Here is a 25,425-nt window from a genome sequence, read left to right on the forward strand (position 1 = left end):
AAAAGTCTGCACTCTACCACCTTAAAATTAAAATTCTTATAAACATTTTTGGCTACATTACCTCCATTTTTTTTATGTCTGTTGTATATAAATTCATAGCATTCCATCTCAAAGTTAATTTCTCTTTAAATAATTGCAGTTATGTTTAATGATTGTTGAAATGTCTGCAGATAGTCCCTGGTGCTATTGAAGTTTAAACTTTCACTTCTAGATGGGAATTGAGACGCTGTGGCCATTTCTCCCAAGATGCCTTCGTCTACATGTGCCGCGTGCTCTACCTTGCGCCACCGCAAGGTAGAGCAAGGTATTTTCTTTTGTTTTTTTTACCATTACTCCGGTACGGCATGACTGCTGTCTTCCTTGTAGACTGTTGCGTTTTATTTTTGATTTTTTTAACAAACACGTACTTGTATATCCTAGCGCATTGTGTACCTTCGCATGTAGTATAAATAATCATGGCCGCCAGTCCAGCCCTGCCACAGTATACACGTCATGTGATTCAGAGAAGAGAAAACTCAAAAAGAAAAAAAAAACGGACAACTCACACTCACTTAAATATTGGCAGTCTTTATTTCCATAAGACTAAGAAATGTTTAATATACATTTTCTCTTACAATTTAACATCTATCTCATCTCGTTTTCTTCCATAACATTTATTTTTACTCTGACAAGTAAAAATCTGGTGAACTGTTAAGGCCTCTTTTAGAGACATCTAGAAACGGCTGCTCTATTTACACATCATTCATACTTTTCAGTCAGTCAGTCACCCTCTCCTCAGAGAGCGAGTCCTTTCTCTTCTTGTGGGCCAGAAGCAAGCGGAAGGATTTCTAACACCTGTCCAAGTTCGACTTTTCTTTTTCTTTTCTAATTCTTTCAGTCATGGGACTGACATTTCTCTGTTGATCAAATGAACATCCAGCAGCCGGACCGTTTCCTGCCAGCTGAAAAACAACAACAACAAAAAAAAATAGAAAAGAAAAAACTCCACTGCTGCCCTGGCCTGCATACAAAAGACATTCACCATCGTCACCTGAAACATTTCCTCCGAATGTTTCTTTGACAACTTCGCTCTTCCGACGCGTGCACAAAACCCTCGCAGAAATGTTTGCGGAACATGAAAACATGGGAAATGTAATGGCAAATGAAGCTGAAGCGCAGCCTTGCTGTTTTTTCCGTATAAAGGCTCAGGTACTTTGCAATACGTTGCATAGAGATTTCATCAAATCCTTCAAAAGCAAGATTGTTAAGTTGGAAAATGGTCTAATGTTTACGTTTTTCCTAAGTAGCTTTCTCGGACCAGAAAAAAAAAATAAAACAATTTTTGCTAAATTGTTATTCAAACCCCTTTAATCCATGTAGTAACTTGATTTAAAAATAATTTTTCAACCTATATTTTTTGCTCATCTGGTTTTGATTAATTTAATACTACATCATTCTTTTCCAATCCTGTTAAAATACAAACATAAGTTACTATACAAAACGCTGGATTTTACGGTTGAAATGTCAAGGATGGGCCGCAAATTACAAAACATCTACATTCTTTGCTTAAAAAAAAATAGAAACAAGAAATGACAAAAAAAGTACCAAAAAAGTATGAAGACATCAACATTTTGTATGTGCTAATGATTTTTAAAGTAGGTAGATTAAACGGTTGAGTGAATGACGCGGGACGAATTTCGTAAAATCTACCGTAGTACCAAATATATTCTTTCATACCAAATAAAAAAAAAACCCTGTAATAAACTTTGCAGATTTTTCTTTTTTTTTTTTTTTGATCAAAATGCTCTCCGGTTGATCCTCAGAAATGCTCCGACTTCTCCCGACTAGGACCGTTACAGAGCCTTGTGATGAACTGAGCTAACTCGACCAGCGGGGGTGGGGGGCGGCGTGACTCGCCATGACTCGCCACCTTCTTCTGGGCTGTCACCAGGGGAAACCAGGACCGGCTCTCCCGGACTGACTCCGTATCACCAGCTTGCATTGAGAGTATTCATGAGGTATGAGATGAGCTGTGCAAGGTGTGGAACTAAAAAAAAAACAAATCAAACAAAAAAAAACAAAAAAGAGGGAAGGTTTAGGGTGTTACGAAGCCGATAAGCTGACGTACAATAACGCACGAGCGCTGGGAGGAAGTTGAACACCTGTGTTGCAACATCTTCCTGTATTTCTGAGTGATGAGTGCTCGAGTAAAAAAAAAAAAATCATGATTTGACAGGCTGATTATCCAAAATAATTCACAGTTTGCATGTTTTATGAATGATCCATGAGTGATGGGCAGCAGGAACATCATCAGAAATATGAAGATGCCTCAATACAGGCACTTCTTGTTCAACCAATCATCAACTGTTATTGATATCGCTGGGGAGAAAAAAAAAAAGGCACAATTTGCTATGTCTGTAACGCCGCAAGCAGAACCTAAAGTGAGTTTATGAAACTGCAAGGTAGGGGGGTAAAACAGGTGGATTTTTCAGACTAAAAATCCCCCTGCCATACACTGATGTCCTTACAAACATACAAATAGTTAATAGTGAAGTTATTGTAATATCAAGAAGAATCTCTCCCCCCCCTCCCTCATCCGCCCCAGTCTGAGGTCCTGAAGGCAAGTCTTTTTAAAGTCTCTCTGACAGGGTTCCCCTTCATTCTTGTAATCCTAGTCGATCTTCTCTTCCTCTCCCATCCTGATGGTCTTTTATCTCCAGTGGGGGGCGAGCAGGGCCAGGGCCGGCCCGCAGAGCGCCAACGCTGGCGCCAGGCTTCCCCGTGAGGACGCCGACGACGAGTCTTTATGCACCGTATTGACCCTGGGCTTCTCCGGGTTCTGCGCGGTGGAGATGTAGATGTCGTCCTCGCCGCACGATGGGGAGTCGCAGCCGCTGCCGCTCTCGCCGTCTCCGCTAGCCTCATCCTCTGTTAAAAAAAGAAAGAAAAAAGGTCGGGTCAAGATGGTTCCTATTGGTCAAAATGTTCTGGAGTTTTCAGCTCAGTTTTAAAGTGGACCTGTGAGTTTAAGGTGGTTTAGAGTTTAAATATGTAAGAAAACAAAAACAGAAAACAGACTGACAAGCAGAGGGAGGATGGATTAATCTGAGCCTTCAGAGCCACATAAAGATGATTACGAAATCAGCCTTCTATCGCCTGAAGAACATTTCCTGGATTAAAGGACTAATGTCTCAATTTGACTACATAGTTTGTGAACAAACAGGAATGGAAAAATACATCTGAATATAAGAAAAGTTTATCATTCACATATTTTTCTCCTTTGAAAATAAAATAATTACACTCCCCACTCTCCCAGACTGCACAGGAAGAACAGACAAAGCTCCAGAGGAGACGATCGGTTAAGCCACCTTCACCTGGCTTGGCGCCAGGTGAAGGTGGCTTGGCGCCCTCACCTGGTTCAAAAGTCACGTCATTTCCGCTGTGCGCCGCTTTCAGCCGGTTCGTCATGTCCTTTAAAACCGCAATCTGGGTGCGAATCACGACGTCTGGTTTGGTAATGTCCACCTCAACGTCAGGGTTTGAAACCTGATTGGCCAGCCCGTTGCCAATCACATCTGATTGGTATCTAAGGAGGGTAGAGGTGTGATTGTCAGAGTTACACAGCAGTTTCCTATTAAACATAAATAAGAACAGGGTTTGTACACTTTTCCCATAGTAGAAGTCAAGCACTTTTCAAACTTTTCTTGCACCACACTATGGAGATAAAAACAATAAAAAATGAATTTTCAATTCACTAAGACATATAATTTATTACTCTTATTAATAATCTCTTGAGATAATCTTCTATATCCTACAGCAGGAACAATGTAAACCAAAATATAATATTTTATGTCTTCAAATGTCTCTCTACCATATACACCTGACTGGTTCAAAAAAGTTACAAAAAAATCTCTAAAAAAATGTTCTATATTAGCAAATAAAAATAATTCTGGCAATTCAAACAAACTTAAAACAAGAAAGGTTTGGTCTGATTTAACTTCAGAAGGCGAGGAAAAGAAATATCTGACTTCAACAATAAAAAACGTTTTCCAAATTTAGGCTTGTAATCAAATTGCACTTCATTACCAAACTGCACAGTTTGAGTATTAAGCACTTTTAATTAATTTATTCAGAAATTAAACACTTCCCATACCTTGAAAACTCCCTCAGTGAAATTCAAGGATTTCTAGCACCGTACAAACCCAGTAAAAGTATAACTTTTTTCCCTTACCTGCTTTTGGCTGTACCGTTCCAGCACTCGTCGCCAGGTACGGTCAGTTCCCCTGCGCACACCGTCTCTGGCAACGTCGACCAGAACTTCTTTGCGTGTTTCAGCTTTTTCTTCACTTCCATCGTCTGTGCGGCGCAAACAAAGCACATTTTAGGCAACAGTACAAACACAGAGCTGCGGCTCATCGTCCGGTTGGTTCCTCACCAGCCGATCTAAACTGGTCCCGGCGGCGGTCGTCGGTCTCGCTTCTGGACTGTAGGGCCGGAAGCGGCCGGTGAAGCCCGTTTCCTTCCCTGACCGTTTGGAGCGGAAGGCCTTGTTGAGTTTGGGCGTCCCGCATCCCTGGAAGACCTGTTCAGGGAAGAGAGAGGCTCAGTAAAACGGAACCTGCCGAGTTGGAGGTTCTGGACAAAACGGCGGCGCTGGAGCGGACCCTCTGCGAGACTTGCACGCTGTTCTCCTGCATGTTCATGATGGCCTCAGAGATCTTGACGTCGAGGGGGTCCATGACGGACTCGAAGTTGAAAGGCCCTTCGAGCCTGTCGGCCAGGCCCAGCATGGCATCTGGAAACCACAATGCAAGGACTCTCAGTCCACAGCTCAGCTTTTACAAAAAATCCACAAATTCAACAACAGATCCTGCTCTTTCATGAAAAACACATTAACGTGAAAGGAAAACGGTTGACAAAGTTTCTATATTTTTAAAATATGTAACATTATTTATTAATTGGCAGCTAATTTGAAAAACGTGGGGTGTATTTGTACAGAGAATGAACCCTCTGCCAATTTTTCCCTTTCAAAACTGTTTCAGATCGGATGAGAGTCAGAACATCCGATTTCAAATCACGCCAAGAATTTTCAATTGAATTAAGTGTAAACTTTGACTACACCATTCTAAAGAGGAACATGCTTTGATCAATCAACCTCCACATTAAATACTTTGGCAAAAAAAAAAAAGGTAAACTAATTAATCAGGGTTTCTGCAGGTTTCACCAACTCAAATTCAAAACTTTTTAAGACCAATAAAAATGAAATTTAAGACTTTTAATCAACAGAAATGTACAAGTAAAAAAAAAGGTGTATTTTATATAATACTGCAAAGTTTTTTGTCCAAAATACATGTTACTTTGGAACACTGTAAGAAGTGGCGAAATCAAAGATCGTCCAGCCAACTGGCCTTACCAATGATGGGTGCCAAAGCGCTAGATAGCTAGCATGTGTACATTAGCAGCTAATTAGCAATAGCCTCAAGTCACAGAACTAAATAAAGATGTTTGTGTGCCACTCAAATGTTTCCCACGAGAAATATAAACTACATAAAGTATGAGATTAGACAGTCTTCTCAAGACAAATTTTAAGATGTATTTATAATTTTTTTTTGTTACACATATTTGTTATGCAACACTTCAAATTAAACTTCTGCTGCTCTTCCTTCCTGATCTTTCTGCCATTTCTTTGGTCTTCGTGATGCTGCTTGTTCTCTAATATTATTCACTATATTCTGTTTAGTTGAATATTAAATGTACATCACACTCCAGATTTATTCTTTAAATAATTTCCTTGCACATTTTAGTCATGCCCTACTTTGTGTTGGTCTACAACATAAAACCCCTTTAATTCTTTCAGGTGTAATTGGCCAAAAATATGGAAAAAGGGTGAACATAATTTTGCAAAGCAACTGTACAACCTTGCATGCCGTTACTAAAATCCGCCACTAGATGGCAGCAGCTCATAGGTGAAATTAGAGCACAGAAGCTGCAGCAGAAGAGGAGCAAACAGAAAGCAGAGCATAATAAACAGAGTGGAGAATAGAGGAGATGTGCACCACCCTGAATGTAATGGACCAGATCTGAGTGTGTTTACACTAAACAATAACAGCTTTCATCCTGCAGCCAGTCACATGTGCACCCCTCCCTCTCCCTTTACATTACAGTAAATAAGCCACATGTTTGTACAAGATGTCTAACAAAGAGGACCTTCAAACAAAACGATCCTGTTTAGGTTAAAGATTGTGACAGAAGATCCGATTTCTATCAATCTTTGGTGGAAAATGGGAATAAAAACAGAAACTATTACGGTTACAAGACTGGAATTATGGTCGTGTTGGAAGTCTTCTTACCGAGGAAGTTGTTCCACTCCGTGTCCAGGTCAGCCTGGTTAGCAAAACACCCCCGCATCACGTTCAGACAGTAATTCTGGCAGGGCTTCAGGGCCACTTGGCCGGAGCAGTAGGGACAGTACAACATCTTCGTGGCTGCTCGAACACAGCTGGGAGATGCGCTGACCTGGAGGAGGTGGGAGGCTGTTAGCAGGACCGAACCGCAGCGAGACAAACTCATCCAAGACGCATACTTGGACTGGGAAACGGCTTAAACATTTCATTTTATAGGGCTAGGTCCACCAAGCAGAATAATCTAATCATCAATGAATCACATGGAAAAACATGTCAAACCAGTACAGTCAAAGAGGTTTGTGTTGAGACTGGCTGTCTATTGCAACCGCAGCTGGCGCAAACACAAAAGATATGAAGTCAGAGGCTCTGAAGGGAGGGGTCGGCCGACTTCTACTGCCTTTTTTAGTGAAGACAAAAAAAAGCTGCGTTCGCTTACCGTGGACACCTTATTCACTACGTCTGGCATGAGGGCGAGGCCTCGCACGAAGGTGCGAGCGGCCACGAAGGCTCGCGTCATCTGGATCCGCATCTTGCGCGGGACGTCGCCAAAGGGCTGCAGCTGCTCCGTGTGCTGGCTCACGCACTCCATGTAAGCGTCGCTGAACTCGTACTGGACGTTGACCAGCCGGAACATCCTCTCCAGGAGGTCGGCCCAGAAGTCCGACAGCATGGATTCCAGGTTGACAGCGGAGCTGCCGGAGACGTAGTAGCGTGTCAGCGAGGCGAAGAAGTCCGTGAACAGCTGGGCGTTGTCCATGTACATCATGCCGTAGGTCCGGACGAACATGTTGTGCAGCGATGTTTGGGAGTTTTTCAGGAGCTCCTTGAAGAACTCTGTGGAGAGAAGAAGAACGCGACATGACGGAAACAATCTGAGCATCGTTTCAACTTGACGTGTTTTCACACCCGACAGTCCAGAAAAATGGTACATGGCCGGTATAGTGTATAGTGCTTTTTAAGTCCAGAGGCAGGTATAGTGTTTTTGCCCAAGGACACATCAAAACGGCAACCCATCGACTGCGGGACAAACTTCTACCACTGTTGCCACCATTGCTCTGGTGGACCAAAACTGCAACATGTGTTACATTTTCAGCTGCTGTGATTCACTCTCACACTGCACTGGAAATAAAAATGGAGTAGCGTTGGATTTTTAGCGGCTGTTTTGTCTTTGGCAAAAGACCACAAGACATTTCTCCCATTAGAGCTGGACTCAGATTTGTTTTGATTGTGTTTACCCAGAATGCCCTGCACTTTAGTTTGTTTCCTGCTTTTGGAGCGGTCTTGCATTCACTTCACACAAACTGAGACCGAGGTTTGTAGATGTTCATGTTTCACGTTTTTGGTGCGCATCAGAGTTCACACCTCTCCAAACCAACCAGACTTTCTAAGCAAATGAGATTAGGCTTCGATTAAAGCTGACTAAAAAGAGCAGGTGTGAATGCACCCTTATGATCCCAATGAGGAAATCAATGGTTTAAAATGACAGATTCCTTCTTGAACATTGTCTATAGAAAGCATTCTTTACAACACTCTTCAAAGATGATGGAAAAAGATACTCATACCTTTCAAATGTCCCTCAACACAAACTTCAAAGGATTTTATAGGGGTTTTATGTGACGGATCAGCACAAAGCACGGCAGAATTGTAAAGTAAACAGAACTCTGTCACCAAATCTGTTACTCCTTACAACCTGGCCGGAGTTCATATCATTTGAAGCCTGACTGACGTTTTTATTCACTTCACCGTTGCAGACAGTGCCCTTCAGCGAAACGGTCCAAACACCAACAGCTCCGGCAACAAAACCTGATAGTTAAATGGCATCTGGGCCGAAGGAGGGGGACGGGACGGTAAATGGTGGCGCTGCATCATGTTGGCCGCCGCGCTGCCTCTCCATTCAGCAGAGTTGTCTCTCCACATCAACATGCGTTAAACTGACCACCATCAATGGCATTTCTCTGTTGTCACATTCCATTCGCTTTCCCTTTCTGCCAACCTCTGTTGGACTGTCCTTCAGAAGCCTTTTCAATAGGATTACTGAATAATGCCACCCCCTCCTCCCGGTTCGCCTTTGCATAGATGGACCTGTAGCCTCCACACCCCCACCACCCCGTCCACCTCCATCCAGTCCTGCATCTCGCTCCCTCCCTCTGCTGCTTTCACTTCATCAGTTCCTTCAGAGAGCTCTCTTCACTAGAGACAGCGAACAATGACCTACTTCATCCTGAGGAATGTCCATCACCCCCCACACCACCACCACCCATAATCCAAGCCTCTTCTCCCATGGTCACCCCTCCTCCTCACCCCTTAACTTTCTTAATCTGAACAAAATGAGAATTCCTCAGAGTCCCTGAAAATGTTTCACCTTATGTTTCACTCGCATGCAAGCAAACACTGCCCCCTCACCCCTCCACACACACACACGTACGCACACGCACACACACACTGATTGTTTTTTTCTAAAATCCACTCTCCTCCCCCTCTCACCCGCTTGCTGACCCTTGTGGATAAAACTTGTGTCCCACTGCAGTATCTCTGGGTGCCCACAGCGTAGCTTTGAAATGTAAAGTTCCCATGCTCTCACAGGGGGAGACACAAAACACACACATACACACGCACACACATGCACACTCCAAGTAGTGCTGTCACTTCCACTTCAGACTGACACATTAAGAAGAAAAAAATGAGATAGACTAGGGGGTGAGGGCATCTTGGGGCGGGTTAAGTTGAGGGCTTTTTTTAACTCCAAATCCCCACTGTGTCGCCAAGGTTACCGGAAACACTGCAGCCCCTCCATTTACCTCCGCACCACCACCGCAGACCCTCCCCTCCTTCAACACACACACACACGCACACACGCACACACACACACACACACACATACACACAGACACGCGCGCGCGGAGAGCCAGGGGAGAGGGCACCAAGTTCCACGCTCCACTGACAAAGATTAAAACTAAACGGTCCACCCCCATCACTGGAATGTCACAGTAGGCACAAGTTGAATGTCAGTGGAAAACACTGAGCTGGAAGATGATGCAGCGCGGCGGTTTATGTCCAGGGTCCCGGGTTTCCACACAGTGCATTTCATCCATTTTGAAACACATAAACACTAAAACTCCCCAATAAGTTTATTGTAGACATTTGTACGTGAGTCGGAACTTGTTTGAGAACGCAAGAAACCCACAGAAAGGTCTGAAGAAAGGAAGGAAGTGAAAGAAGGAAGGAAGGGAGAGAGAGACAATGAGGAAGGAAGGAATAGCAAGGAAGGAAAGAATAAACTGGAATTACCGAGAAAGAACAAGTAGGAAGAAAAGAATGGTAGTAAAGTGAAAGAGGAAAGATACTGGAAAGGATGAAAGAACAGAAAACAGAAATGAAAAACTGGAAATGAGGTGAAAAACTACAGAGCGACAGAAGGTTGGAAAGAGAGATGGATGGTAGGATGGACAAGGAATAATGCAACAAATGACAAGGAAAAAAATAAAGATTTCAGAAAGCAAGAAATGGCATTGAATGAAAAAGACAAGAAAAAAGTGAGGAAAGAATAACATAAGAAAAAGAAGGACAATAGACATGAAAGAAAGGAGGCCAGAAGGAAGGAATCCAGAAGACGGTAAAGAAAAAAATCAGAAAGTTTTGTTTCATTTTCACAAGCTTTTGGAAACGATTAAAAATAAAATCCAGACTGTGTAGAAACCCTCTCTACAGACTAATGGCACCAATATGCTGACAAAATGTTGTTTATTAGAGAACCGACTGTTTGACCTGCTCATTTACACTTGCTGTAAATAGAATTAGACTGAGTAGATCTGCGCTCTGCTTTTAGGGTTAGGTATTTGTTAGTAATGGTCGGGGAAAATGTCTGGGTTAGGCTTTACTGAAATGAATGGAAGTCAATGGAAAGTCCCCACAAAGACAGAAACACATGACTGTGTGCGTGCGTGCGTGTCAGCACTAAGGTCTTCTGGTCAGAGCTATGAGCAGCGCTAACCAGGCTTCTTGCGCTGCCATTAAAACTCAGTTTACGACACTGAGCCGTCTGCCAACAGGCCGAGGAGCTCAGGAGCTTTTCCATTAAAACAGCGCTTGTGGCTCAGCCAGCAGTGTGAGAGAATATGGGTGAAGGGTCAAACAGCAGAGAGAGGGGGCATGGTGGGGGGGAGATGGCGTCTGAGTATCAACCCCCCTCCACTTCCCCCCCTCTTTCATATAACCTCGACCGTCAGCGTTTCGGCATGTAGCGGAGACGAGCAACGATCCATCACAGGAATAGAGAAGCTGACCCATCTCCTCCCACTTCCTCCGGAGTGGAGATTCCCACTCTCCCCCGTCCCCTACCACCACACCACCCACTGGTGGCCTTATAAACCCTGCTCCTCCCAGTCCCAGTCCAGGCAGTAATTGCATCCTATTTGTGCCAATTAGTCGTTGAGCTCCTTCCCCCCCCTCTTTTCGGACGGGATGGGATTCCGTCCCTCCTGCTGTTGGAATGCCCCGCTCCGTGTGTGTGTGTGTGTGTGTGTGTGTGTGTGTGTGTGTGTGTGTGTGTGTGCGTGCTCGCGTGCGTGCGTGCGTCTTAATCCAAGTGTTTAATTCCCAGACATGGACTTGCTCTGCCGGACGGGGGTCAGAGCAGCAGGGACAGAGGGTCCGAGGCCAGGACAAACACCGTGGAGCGGGGCAGAACTATTTCTGGCTTCGGGTCGTAATTGGCTGTGACTCCTAGCTCCGGGGTGCGCGACGAGAGCCGACCTAATCACCGCTTCCTGAGTTTGTCTGCCTGCACATAGCCGTGTTCATGCAAACACGCTTTCCCTTCCTGCTCTGGCCGATATTGTCGCCACCAGGATTACTCTGGAGGTGAAGACTTCCACCGTCCCGACTGGAGACGTTAGGAGTCAAGTCTAACCGGTCGGGTAGAAGAGACGGCAGCCGATTGAGCAAAACGATCCACAGGGACTCAACAAAACTATATAGCTTCAGTGTTTTGGCCCTTGAACACCAAAAGCTGACATCTGTCTGGCTGAAACATGTGGAAAGCATGTCCCCTCTGGCTTATTTAGCGCCTAATCCAGCGCTGTCAAACTCTGAGGCTTTATTTAGTTAGGCCTGTCCATCAGTGAAGGGTCACTGTGGAATATCAGGCCTCACATGTATTTGCTATCAACTATCATTGAGAAATGTAGATCCTTGGCTACAACACACGGACCGATCAGGCTTTCCAGCTCGTCCGAGGTCAAATGTTTTATTGAAGGAGTAAAACAGAAAAATGAGGGGGTAGAAAAATCCTGTAGTTTCATCTGTCACGATAAATTTTGCAGGACGATGAACTCTTCCAAAGTTATTGCGATAAATTATATTGTTGTTTTGAGACCATTTTGGAGTTGTATATCAATAAGGCATAATAATGTAAAGACACCCTCTCAAAGATCAATACATTTTAATTTCTAGCAAACAACACTCGAATATGTCAAATGTAAATAAACCAAAACTATTTACTTGAAATGACAAATAAAATGGATACTGAAGTCTCTGTACAAATGGGCTAGTTCAGCCCGGTGCACCAGACTGAAGACTTTAGTCATCCGGTCTCAAGAAAAATCAACAATCAGGCAAACGGAAATTATTCTTTTATTTTATCATGCGATTAATTGATTTATTGTGGCAGGCTTTGCCGTTGTTTCTCCGGTACTCGAGTTATGTCTCAAACCTTCCTCTGATTTTTCTAAAACTTAAAGTGCTTTGAAAAAAACATGTGTTTACGGCACTATAATTCTGTTAGTTTTTTGTTTTGAGCCATTAATTTACAGTATTTGAATTTCCAGTCTTTAAACTATGGGTTGGTGCGTTTTATCATCGACTCTGCAAGAGGTGGCACGATCTGTCCGATCACAGATCTTTAAAAAGCCCGACCGGTCAGTTACAATTTTGTCCAAAATTTATTTTTTTTGTCTGAAAAGTCACTAAATTTGATAAGTTGTAGCTTCCACAAAAGTATCAATAAATATCAGTGAATTAGAAAATATGATCCAAAGGGGTTACTGTGTGCGGTTTAGTGATATAAATCACACTCTAAAGTAAGTGGCATCCTGGAGAAGCATCCATTTGAGAATTTTTTTGAAGGACATTTGTATGTGTGGCGTTATGAAGTGCAGTGAAACCATAATATAATAACTACCAAATAGTTTCTTTTTCCTCAAAATCTTTATCACAGTAGCATTACAAAATATTCAGATCAAATTCTAAGTCCAGATCGCCCATCCCCAGACTGGTAACCTCTCCAAGCTGTGCCACGTTTGAACAACTTTATCATCCACTCCTGCCTGCGCAGCAGCATCTTGCTGCATAGCGCTTTGCGTCTGGCTAAAGGAGCACTGCAACATTTCCCCACCTGACTCATCACAGATGAACTCAGCTGTTTGGAAACATTTCTGGTCAGTCATGGCTGTTACTTTCTGTAAGTTTAAACCGGCAACTTCTGGCAAATATCAACTCAATAAAGAGCAGAAAATCCAAAACAATGTCGTTTTTCCAACAAGCATTAGTCGCCATTTTCCTATTCTTAAAAATTAGCTGGGTACAGACGCATTCAATTTACTGCAATAAAATTTTATTTTAGTGGAAACAACTTTTGTTTTTCAGTTTTATTTTTTAAACTTTTGTTAATATTTTATGCAAGTACCCCCACTCTGAAACTCGGCCATGTTTTCACGAGGTTATCACCCCATGAGAATCTGTATGGTCCCACGCCTGCTTAGCTGTAAACGAAACACAGATGCTTAAGTGACTCTGATGTATTAAATCTAAACAAAGTCAGCTAAACACTTGAACACACAATTTTAGTAATAATACAGACGACAGCATCATGAGAACATTGTTTTTTTCTTGTAATTGTCTCTTTTGTGTAGTCGAGCTTTGCTCTCTGCTCAGGTGTTGGACAACAAGTCGAGACTGGATGTCCATTTGGGCTTCAGTGTCGAAAGTTGCCTCTGATTCTGGACCAAATGTCAGTTTTAGTTTATATAAGTCGCTGCAGGATTTATGTGAAGAGAGCTTACAAATCAACAGAACTGATGTGATCATTTGCTTAAGTTTGGCGAGTTCACAGCTGAGTGAACGCATTCAGAAAAGTGTGGCAATGTTTCCTGCTGAAGGCGCAAAGGTTTAAAAAAAAAAAAAAAAAAAAAAAAGCAGAAGCTCCTTCTGTTATTGAAGGTTTTTAAAGGAAACAGTCTATGTTTTCACTTCATGAAAACCAGTCACCAGGAAGCCAGGTTGTCTTATTTTGCTGCACTCAATGAATTTAACAAGTTGCAGGAAAACCCCTACAAAAGCTCAATGTGCTCACTTTAACATAGAGCTCCATCAACTCAGTAAAAAACAGATGAATGATCAATGTATCTGCTTTTTTTTTTTTTTACATGTTTCACAGTTTTACAATATTTTTTGTTTTTCTGCTGTGTGATGTTCTGTTGTATGATGTCTTTGTTTTCTCAACAGGTTGTTGTTTTCAGTCAACTTACCTGGTTAAGTTACATGAAATTTAAAAAAAAGCTAGAATAAATTAGTAGGGAACATTTATAAATATATACAGTATTTTCCGCACTATAAGGCGCACCTAAAAACCTTCAATTGTCTCGAAAGCCAACAGTGCGTCTTATAATCCGGTGTGCCTTATATATGGACCAATATTGAGCCACAACAGGTCTAGCAACTACGGTAAGCAGCCGCCGACTTCATTTTCCCCCGTAGAAGAAGTGTGTGGTGCATGCTGGGATAGTTGTCAGAACGCTGGTTTGTTAATAAAGTTTGACTCACCTATCCATAGACATAAATACCGACTGTCTAGAATCAGGTTGTCTGCAGCTCATTTAGCACCACGTTCGCCACCAACATGCTGTGCGCGAACGGAGACGGGTCACCATCGTCCGGCCATGCCCCGGCCCAGACGCGCAGGCCTCTCCTCGCCGACCGGAGTCATTCTTTATGTCAACAAAGTGGCTTTAGATATTCATCCGGGGTGCTTTGCCTAGGGTTGCCAAGGGACTAGCCCCTATACATTTAAAGCCGTGAGTGAAACAATGACTGGGGCAGCCTAGTACATAAAGTACTCAGGGACCCTTGTCCCGTACAGGTTCAATACGGGACGGGTGGCAGCCGTAGCGTCTATTCTATGCGTCTTATAATGCGGTGCGCCTTATATATGAAAAAAGTTTTAAAATAGGCCATTCACTGAAGGTGCGTCTTATAATCCGGTGCACCTTATAGTGCGGAAAATACGGTATATATAAAACTGTCACCATGTCGTGACAGTACAGTATAAGAGATAATCTGTGGTAAAAAAAACACAACTAAAAACAAGCTCCACTGCCTTTTTCTAGTGCCAACTACAAAGGACCAATCAGAGCCAGGAGGCGGGCCTTAGTGCTGCCAATCACTGCTCACACACCATCGCTTTCTCTCTGCTACTCTATGGCGAGTAGCACAACAAAACTTGCTATGAAGGCTAACGCTACTTAGGATGGTCACCGATGATGGCAGACAATTTTTCTGTTTATCTGCCAATAGCACATTTATCACCGCATACACAAGGTTGATTGACAGCGCGGAGACCCTCCTCCTGGCTCTAATTGGTTGTTTTTGACCAGAAGCAGTGCATTTTTTCAGACAGCAATGGAAGCACTGAGAGGAACAAATATGTAAAAGTCCCGTTTCTTATATAAGTTACACACAGCAGCTTCAAGGGAAAGTCGAGAGGAAATCTGGTGACATCTGCTTTTGAATCCCATCGTAGGGGGTTTCCCAATAAATCAGGTTATTTTCTCATTGGACAAATCATTAAAACAGTAAATGATGGATGGATCAGCCAGTGAAGTCAGGCCTAAAATATTCCTTCAAACTGCCAGAAGACGAAGGGAGAAGGGTGGAGGACGCAGACAGGAGAGCATACATTAACACACAAAGTGTAAAGTTTAATTTGAACAAGTTGGATGGAAAGGGTAAATAAAAAAAGAAGGGGGTGGGTGTTTAGGAGAGAAGCATGAGATGGGCCCATAGGGCGGCAGGAGAGGAGGAGATGAGGGTTGGGACTGGCCGAGCCGCCGCATTCCTACACGTCACATTCCTCCTAACATCTGGCTGCAATACACAAGCTCCCTGTTACCGACCATCTCTCGCTGCCTTTCACAGACACATAAGATCCCGAGGTCCCTGACCTGCAAACGCGCAGGAACATATGCGCACACAACACTCCGCCAAACTGCGTTCCCCTTAACGAGCCAAATTCCAGCCCTGGAGATCAAATGTGTTCCCCTGTTCTCCGGTCAGTCCTACTGGGATTCTCGTCATCGCAGCGGAGCAACTCCGCGGCGATGCAGCGGGGGGTAAAGGCGGGGGGCGCAGGGGTTTTCGGAGCCGAGCCGCTTCCTCTGTGAGTCAGCGCTGTGGCGTGTTCCCATGCGCTCCGGCCCTCAGCAGGCGAAACCTGATCCCGATATTTACAGGCAGAGGAACAGGAAGTACAGGCAAGACAAAATCTGAAGATGTGTGTGGTCCGTCTGGAGTCTCTCTGGAGAGAAGGGAAGTCAGCACGACGTTTGGGGTCGGGGGGTAGGGAGGTAAGACGCTGGGAGACAGGTGGACAGGCCAGCGAACACGGACCCTACTGTCTTTGAGAAGTGGTCTGGCAGGTGGAGGCGTCCTTCAAAAATTGCTCAGCATGACTACCGCAACACAGGGACGGTGGCGCGCCGTGGGCCGACGAGCTGCTGGTGTAAATGCGGTGTGTGTGTGTGTGTGTGTGTTTGTGTAAGAGTGTTTGCTTACTGTCAAAGTGGTCGTGTCTCTGTTTGAAGGTGGATTGTAGGGTGGTGCTAAGCCGGGACACGGGAGCTTTGATCTCCGTGTGGCTCTGCTGGCTCAGCTTGTCCTCCATCTCGGCCGTGCAGCAGGAGAGACCCTGCGGACACACCTTCAGCGGCGCTCCTGCAACACACCAGACGCTACAGTGAGACTCAGACACCAGCACACACTCTGTTCAACCAATCATCGTCTGGAACAAACACCTTCGTACGTCTTGGACGTGTTAACTTTTTGTCACATTACAATGGAGTTTAGATCAGGCTTGAAAAAATCTAATCCAGGGATTGTATCTGAGCCTGATCCAAAATGACTGATTAACATTTTTAAAGACAGACAGGAAGACAAAAAGACAGGAGACAAAGACAGTAAGACAGACAGAAAAACAAAGACACACACAAAAAGACAGACAACTCAGTGGGGAACTAATAGGTCTAGATTCCTTTTTGGGGGTCTAGACTTTAAGGAGCTAGGTGAGGGGCTTCACCCTTCACCAAATCAAACACACCTTGGCTGTTTAGCCCCCTTCAACGCTCCTAATTGTAACACTCAGCACAGCAGCCTTAAGCTGGCCCACTTCACAGAGCGGGCCTCTTATCCCGGCCCTCCTCAGTCTTGATTGATAGTTTAGTGCTGGAGCTCTTTTCTGAGTGTTGGGTCCTTCTGAAACAGGTTTAAAGAGAGCTCTCTGGATTAACTCCTCACCCACTTTGCAGGTTAGATGTCCAATTTCAGCCTCGGGCATATTGAGATGCTTGTACCTTAAATGCTTAGTTTTCCCCACCATCTCTGGCTTTTGGCTTTCAACTGCCATCCATTAAATCAAGATCTAAAAAATATCCTCCACAGGCCAATGTGTCCGATTTCCTAACAGCCCTCGGGTCATGGACTGTTAGCTCTTCTAATCTGTTTCTCTAAACAAACAAAAAAAAAAAAACTAAACTCTCACTCTGCTGGCAGACAGAAATGCAGAAATGTTTTTTCCCCCCACTGATCAATGGTCAACATTTGTATTGACATGGAAACAAACTGGAGCCAGAAAGCGTTTTGAGCAACGATTTTGCCATGTCTCGACGTAAATACCGCGTTGGACCACGAGTTGCTTCGTCGAGTTGAACGTCGACCCGCGCAGAGGTTCACGGGAGGACAAACGCAGTGCCGCAGCTGGAATAATGTTTTGTTTTAAACGTAGTTGCTGGAATTTCAGAGAACACAGGGATCCTTTCACCATGTCTCAGCACCAGCCATCTGTTTGGTTTCCCCCGCCGGCTTGTTCTCGCTCGCCGTCTGCAGGAACAATGTTTCTATGACTTGATGCTTTGCCGTGTTTTGGCCGTATTAAAGCAACGCTGTCCTCCTTTGATCTGGCTCTAGGTCAGCTTCCCCAATTAGCTCCGCGCTGTCTGAAGCTTATCTAATCCTCTGCGTCGTTTGTCGCATTACGAGCAAAAACTTCACAGGATTTTATGACGGAGCAAAACAAAGTAGTGCATAATTATTTTTTTAACAGGGAAGAATTATGGCTTAGCGGAGAGGTCTGCAACCTCTACAACCAAAACGGACATTTTGCTCTCAGGACAGACAAATAAAACGGATTCAAGACCGCGAATGTCACAAGACTTTTTTTGGAGAAAAAAAGAAATCTCCACTTTAGGAAATTACTTGTAATTTTTGTAGAAACAGCGTTTTACTTCTAGTTTTAAGATCAAAAATAATGAAATATAAAAGTGGATATTACATATACACACACACGCACACACACATGCTTAATTTTTTAATTTGACTTATCAGAATAGTCAATAGAAAAAAAAAAAGATAATTGACTAAAATTAGTTGCAGCCCTAATCTGAAGGCAACTGGTTGCACTAGATTTCATTTAGCTGTGTCAGCATAAATAGAGACTTATTAAAAACAAATCCAAGACACTTTTCACTTTCTTACATTTCACCATTAATACAAGCTGAGTTTCTATGTCACACAATTCCAATAATACACACTGAAGTCTGTAGTTGGAAGCTCAAAAAACCATGAATAGGTTAAGGGGGTGTGGATATTTTTGCAAGGTCCTGTAGATTAAACTAATGTTGTCTCTACCTGGACAGAGAAGGCATGTATACATATATATGTAATTTCTCTGGTTTTCCTCCAATACCACTTTGTAGGATTTTAAACAACTTCCAGCAATACAAGTATCCAAACAGCCGAGCAGAGGGAGGGATGCACCATGGCGCCACGAACTGGACCCCTCAGTCTGGGACCAAATCCAAAAAAGCCTCCAGTCACTCCATCCCTCTCAAGCCTCTCCTCAGACCCATCCCTCTGCTTCCAACACACACACACACACACACACACACACACACACACACACACACACACACACACACACACACACACACACACACACACACACACACCCCGGCACAGTTGGCAGCGCCTACCAAAACACATTCGCACATCACATCACTACTCGACACACGGCTCTTTGTGCGCTCCTGATTGGAGGTGCAGGGACACACACACACACACACTTAAGAGTTTTAGGTGAAACAGCCAGCCAGTCTCTCCTCTAGCGGGGCCCCCTGCTTGCCCACAGCAAAGGCACACAATCCAAAGGCTATATCCATGTGGAAAATAGCCCTAGTTACCAAAGTACACAAATAAAAGTTGAGATGGTCAGTATTTCACAGGAATGTCTGCACACATGTGACACTGTTACCTCAAAGGATTTGCTTCTTGACGAGGTAAGACTGGAAGATGAACTGGTTTTTTCCCCTCAGAATGAAATAATAACAGGTCTTCTGAGAAAGAAAAAAAAATCGTGCCGACATTTCAGCTTTAAAGCCTTTTTTTTGCTTAATGCATCAGTTGTTGTGAACTGCCTCTGACATGAATAGTCCTGTGTGATGTCTGAACCAGCTCTCTGGTTTACTACAGGAATCCCTTCGGGGGCTGAGGGTCTCGCTCGCTCCCGCTTTCTGGTTTCCCCAGTAATTTAGGAACTAATGAGACAAAGTACCGCGCCATTGTTCTGGTGTCACTTAGGAGAGGGAAAAGTGCCGTTTATGGCGCGGCGAACAAGACGCCGGCTTGCTGTAAACAAACATGCGACTGCGTGTCGAGGCGTTCATTTGCTCCGCCGCATCTCCTTTGTTTTGTTGGAGGTGGCGTCCCTCCTTTAAATGGCTCATAAAATAAGTCACTTCCCTTTGACATTGTCCTGTCGCTCAAACTCTGTTCTCAGAGGAAGAGCGGAGGAGGAGGAAGAGGATGAAGGGGGGTGGTGAAAACGCCTTGCGTACAAAAAACAGATTAGACACCTCACCACCTCGTGCCCCTCAGCTGCCATCCTGTGCCCCCCAAACCAGACGGACCTCGCAGTGCCCACCGCCCTGCAGGCTCAACCAGAGGTGTCAGGGGTCAACGGCAACTCCTCTGAGAGAGGTCGTGTCCTCTGACCCCTCCCCCCTCTACTCAGCCAGCCAGAATATCCACCGCGTAAGGTAATTCATGCTTCAATCACGCCAATAAGCCCACCAACACACACACTGAGAGGAAACGCACACATAGTTGATGCCAGAAAGTTAAGGACTACCAATCGTGATATTTTCTGGTACTATTGCGATAATTTTTTCGTTTTAGGTAAATGTAAGACAGTGACTGCATGACACAGCTATCACACCTCCACAAACACACAAAGTCACATGAGGAAGTGGGACAAAGCTGCTCGCACCAACTGCATTTAATCATTTTATAAATTTATTAGTAATTTTATTGATTCTCTCATTGAGAAAACAGTGGCAAAAATAGTAAAAACTAACAATTCTGACCATGTGAAATTTTTTAAGGTGTCATTAAATTGGAATTTTTCATGACAATGATAAATCAAAACTTATCATGATGGGAAACTGATCATGATGGGAAACTGATCACTGTAAATGATAACCTACGTATATGATAAATGTCCACTCCTATATTCACGAGGAAATATTAAGCATTTTGGCTTGTTTAAAAAGCTGACCAACAGAACAGGGTATCTGCATTAAAGACTTTAAGACCTCTTAATGCCTTAATTGAAATTTAAGAGTGAAAAATTATAAATATAAGAGATGGTTGGGTGATTCTGCTAAATTACAATCAAGCATAGCAAAAATTGTTAGTCTTCTGGTTAGTTTGTGGCTTTGTGTTTGTCATACAGCGTGTGACTCTCTACAACCATAATGCTGAGCTTAAAGGGTTTTTTTTGTTGTGTTGAACAGAATGCATCCTGTACGGGTTGGCAAAGAAAGTGAGACAATTATAAAAACGAGCGTCGTCCAGACAACTGTCGATAAATTTGGGCTCGACACACAAGGGAGGCGACGTCGCTCCCTCCCTCTCCATTTCCTACAGAACATACGTGATGAGGCGACAAAGGCTTGCCCTCCTCCAGCCAAAACACCCGTGACATTCACCAATACAAAGTTTTGCACTTGTACACGTAGACGTGCTAACGCGGGTTAGGGCCATAACACGAGACAGTTGAAAAATGTTCAACTTTAGACGCACACAAAAGCTAGCAAGCGAGGGTATATTAGCATCTAGTTAGCGGTAGCATCAACTGCTTTGAGTCCCTGAACGCAGTGAAGATGTCTGAGTGCGGCTCGAACTTTTGCCTGACAGAAAAGTCCTGAGAGGAAAAAAATAAATAAAGGACATAAATGGTGAGGAAGCATAAACCCTGGCTTCCTATCCTGCTTTTATTAAATTATTGGTTTGTAAAGTAGTATGTTTTTTTATAATGATGTTAACTTACCAAAATAAAGTGAATCTGAAATTCTGAATACGAGATTAAATAGTCGACGTATTTAAGGCCAACTTACATTTTGGTTGATAAATTTAAGACATTTTAAAGCCTCAATTTTATATACATGAAACTGAAGAGTTTTTAAAGATTCATTGACACTCTTGTTTTCAACATTATTCCCTACCAACACAAATGACTAAAAATGGGACCTGCTCTTGTACTCATCCCCCCTCTACTCTTATACCACCAAATAAAATCATATACAAGCTGCAGTTATCATAAGTTTGATAATCAGTAATACACACCTAAAAAACACGGACTTTATCTGAACTGACAAAAGCAGCTAGAAGGGCTGCAGAGGTGAACAGCTCAGGCGGCAGAAATGACACAAATCTAGCTTTTACTGCAAAATGGAAGCCTTAAGAAGTTCTGCTTGCCTGTACGGCAGACATGTGAAAGACGGTGCCTTGGTCTGATGAGGAAATTAAGCTACGGGCAGACATGCAAAACATCACAGGTGGTTGGAAACATAGCGATGATGTCGCTTTTATTCAGCAGAGACAGGGAAGCTGGTCAGAACTGACCTGAAGATGGACGGAGATGACGATGACCCCAAACATACAGCCAGAGCTGCAGCAGGGACAGTTAGAACGGCCCAGTCAAAGTCCAGACCTGAATTATACTGACAATCTTTGGTAAGAATGTAATATTTGTGCTCTTTCATGTGATCGAATCAAATCTCTGTCTCTCTGTGCAGTCAGTAGCTGCCACAGAATTGCACAAATTGAAATTACAAAAATAAATTTGCTTTATGGACATACAGCAATTTCAAGTAAACAAGTTTTTGCTCTAGTGTGAAGTGGTTCTTCAGCCGTATCTAAAGATTCCTTTGGCAAAACTGCAACAGAAACACTTTTTTCACATCACACAACAACCGGCCGTTACTACAGGTGAAAACTACAAAGACAACGACAGGAAGTGGATCCCCACCAGAGCTCTCACAGGATGGCGCAGTGTGTCATTCAAACGTGTTGAAACCATAGCTCTTCTGTAAAATTGGAAAACATAATATTCCCAAAACACTGCCTCCTCTGGTGTCTGATAGATGGCCGAATTTTGAATATATCTAATGCGGCTGTGTCGGAAATTTTTTTTTTTCCGACAGTAGCAGAACAATGACAAAGATTTGCACACGTTTGTAATGGAAATGCTGCTGCTGTTTGGAGTCGGGCCATAGCTGAAGCCTTCCTTCTCAGTTTCCATAAATATTAGCAAATTCATTGCCAACACATCAACTCTTGATGTCATCTGACATAGAAGAAGATGGTGCAATTTATTAAAAATAACAATACTAATAATTCACGTTCCTCTGAGGCATCTGTGAAAGTAGAAAACATGTTCAGCAGCTCATAGTATCCCAAACAGCTCAGGAATGAAGAGGTAGACATAATTACATAATTGGCAATTATAATGAAGCTCCCTGCTGCAGCTTGTGAAGGAGGACTGCTGCCGTCTCCAGAGCTGTAAATCTGCAGCTCCTGTTGCTCTCCTCCGTCTAAAGGGGGAGAAATCATCAGAGGGGCTAAAGGACGACTCCAACTTCCTTCTCTGCTCCACATCCTGTCTCACAGAGTCAGAAGCGCTGAACAGAGAAGCGAACGCTGCCACCGCCGATGAGCTCTTAGGTGTGAAGTTTTGATCTGCGTGACATCCTTTGAGAGAACAAAAATCAGCTTTTTGTCTACGGGCACAAAGCAGGGGCTGGAAGGTGTGAGCATGATGAGATAAGGTGCATATGTTGTTATGAAAAATGACTCCTTCCTGTTTTATCACGATTACAAACCCCAAAACAAAAACAAAAAAGTTTCTTTCATCCGATATTTTAAAAAAAGATGTTTTTCCACACGTTGCTCTGTTAAAAGAATTTCTGGAAGAAAAAAATATCTGATCAGGTTTCTCAGTAAATAGCTGAAACCAAAATTAAACTAATTTGGCTTTTTATCAACTGTTAATTTCTTGGAAAACCAATTATGTTGTCGTCGTTGGCAACGGAACGCTGAATTAAATCCAACGAGCTTGCAGCGTCGTTGCGTTTAATTAGAAAACTAGAGAAATGGCCTTTCATAAGAAGTTTTCATATTCTGACAAATTGCTCAAAAGAAAAAAATAATGAAGTGACAGCTACTACTCCCTCCGTATTGCTGATTTTTTTTAGCAGAAAGTTGAGAAAAATCTATTTCCATTGCACCCTAACCCCATTAAAAGAATTTCTGTGCTTGGGTAAGAGCTCAGTTTTTATTTAGAGGACGAAAGCGCACACAGGAGAGTTCAAATATTCACGCTCTGCTGCGACCACAGACTCCCACTTGAAGCCACCAGCAGCAGTTTCAGTCTCACTAAGTGCAGCCTTCTAAATACCGTTAATGCTCATCTCAACCGAGCATCACTGCTGGAAATACACAGAAGGACTAAAAAAAACAATTCATCACACAACTATTGAGTGTGATGTTTAAATCTCTGATGTTCTTATCCTATTTGGAATCATGTAAGGATGAAAACAGACAATTAAACCCGATGTTCGTATGGTAGCAATCAGGGCAGGGCAACGCATCCACCTACTCTTTGTACGCTTTATACATGATACGTGTCCAGCTGTTCCAGCCAGAACAAAAGTTTTTTAGGCTTCAGTGCATAGAAAAATTCCAAAAGACACAAGATGTGCTGGGACGGGAACTCCTCACTCGGAATGATGTGCTTCAATAAAGTGGTATGTATAAAAAAGAAAATAAAACGCCCACTGCCATTTTCCTGTTTGTCCTTTTACGAGGTTCACTTTGCCCCCGCTTAGTTCTCCAAAACCCTGACTAAATGACTCGCTTTGCTCTTTAAGTGATTGTTTAGAGTTTTGCGTGGGTTTATTTACAGGTGACATAAGGAAGAGTCAAGAGTTGAGAACATGCACAGACAAGCCAGGCTGATGAAGGTTTCTCCTTAGCCCGTTTAGGTCATGAGTAATGTTTAGCTTCGGAAAAACCTCGTGTTTATGCACAGAGCAGAGGGAATGGTGTTTGGAGCAAGGCACCAGCAAAGTCAAGAGTTGGGAACAAAAGTGTTGTCAAGATACATCTACGTCCAGTAGACGTTTGGTCGCTTCACTGAACTAGGATCAAGAACCGCACCGTACTTTGGCTGTCAAAGGTAAGGCTTTGGCCGGTCAACTTCTCATGGTCAGCTAAAGCAAGGTTGGTGGCATCAGCTAACTAACTCACTCTCCATCTGGTTGGCTAGCAACAACTTGTTGAGTATGTTGCTTAGCAGTTTAATATTGATCCAACAGACTTGGGTGTACTTCACTCACAGCAGACATTTGCACAAACGTACGTGTTTATGGCCGCGTACTCGTTGACGCACTGACTCGCACAGGAAACCACTCAGCAAGTGTTCACATTTAAGTCGCAAGAACTGAAATCATCAAACTTCCTAGCATCCATTCGGATTGTGGGCAATTAATGATTTTGTCAAAAGAAATGAAGGCAAATGGTAGGCTTGACTAGGAAATCGCGATCCTTCAGGGTGGAGACCATCAGCTCAAGAGGAAATTGTGGATAATAGAGGAAATGTCACATCACTTGTTTGGCAGTATTTCAGATAGTTGAAACAAAAAACAAATCAATAATCATTGATAGACTCGCATGAAATGCTTGTATCGGGACATGTTCTTCAGCCATGTTGATCAGCCCTCCTATAGCGCAAAAAAAAAAAAATCTTTCCCCACCAAATTGATTAACTTGTTCCTACCTGCAATCAGAATTTTAGGAATTTCTTTGGGGAGAAAACAAAATCCCTGATGTACAATTAGCTTAAAGAAGCTGTAGTGCTTCTATAGATCCAGTTGTGGAGAGATTTCAGGTGAGCTGCCATGCCGTTCACACAACTTTCAAAGGATGGACGTCCCTGGTATAGATAAGATTTTCAGAACAGCAGCAGCTCCCAATCAGAACCCATTCTTCACTGATCTACAGCTGTTGAAAACAAGCTAGCAGGCTAAAAATAGACTGACCGTCCTGTCCAAACTCATTGTTGCGGTTTCACACCTGGATTATGTATGCAGCTACAGCACCAGTGTCCAGCTTACAAACACACACCCATCGTTATTGCTGGACAGTAGGTCAAAACCACATCCCAAAACAGTTCAAGAAACTGGAATCAAATTATTTGATTAGGCCCTCCATCCAATTGAAACAAGAGAAGTTAAAGTGACAGAAATCGGATGAGTTTTAGCTTCATCGCCATTTTGTCACCAGCTGTTGGGAAACAGAAAGTACCATAAGGGGACGCACTATACCCAACAGCTGGCAGCCGTCACACTGACAAAAACACACTCTGGGCACAAGTACAGAG

General features: G+C 43.3%; 1 protein-coding gene across 1 annotated transcript in view; it reads right to left on the bottom strand.

Annotated features, from left to right (window-relative positions):
- Positions 1 to 551: 551 nt before the first annotated feature.
- The window catches only part of gpc4 (glypican 4), a 46,995-nt gene continuing 22,121 nt past the window's right edge, over positions 552 to 25,425 (bottom strand). Inside the window, exons 2-9 of the mRNA XM_008419859.3 lie at positions 16,209 to 16,367; positions 6,820 to 7,217; positions 6,330 to 6,495; positions 4,644 to 4,774; positions 4,415 to 4,561; positions 4,211 to 4,335; positions 3,393 to 3,565; positions 552 to 2,907 (exon numbers count right to left, since the gene is read on the bottom strand). Coding sequence (XP_008418081.1) covers positions 2,690 to 2,907; positions 3,393 to 3,565; positions 4,211 to 4,335; positions 4,415 to 4,561; positions 4,644 to 4,774; positions 6,330 to 6,495; positions 6,820 to 7,217; positions 16,209 to 16,367 — 1,517 coding nt within the window. The 3' untranslated portion in view covers positions 552 to 2,689. The remainder of the gene's footprint in view (positions 2,908 to 3,392; positions 3,566 to 4,210; positions 4,336 to 4,414; positions 4,562 to 4,643; positions 4,775 to 6,329; positions 6,496 to 6,819; positions 7,218 to 16,208; positions 16,368 to 25,425) is intronic.

Source organism: Poecilia reticulata, chromosome 10 (assembly GCF_904066995.2).
Source record: "Poecilia reticulata chromosome 10, P_reticulata-male-v2, whole genome shotgun sequence".
Taxonomy (NCBI): Eukaryota; Metazoa; Chordata; class Actinopteri; order Cyprinodontiformes; family Poeciliidae; genus Poecilia; species Poecilia reticulata.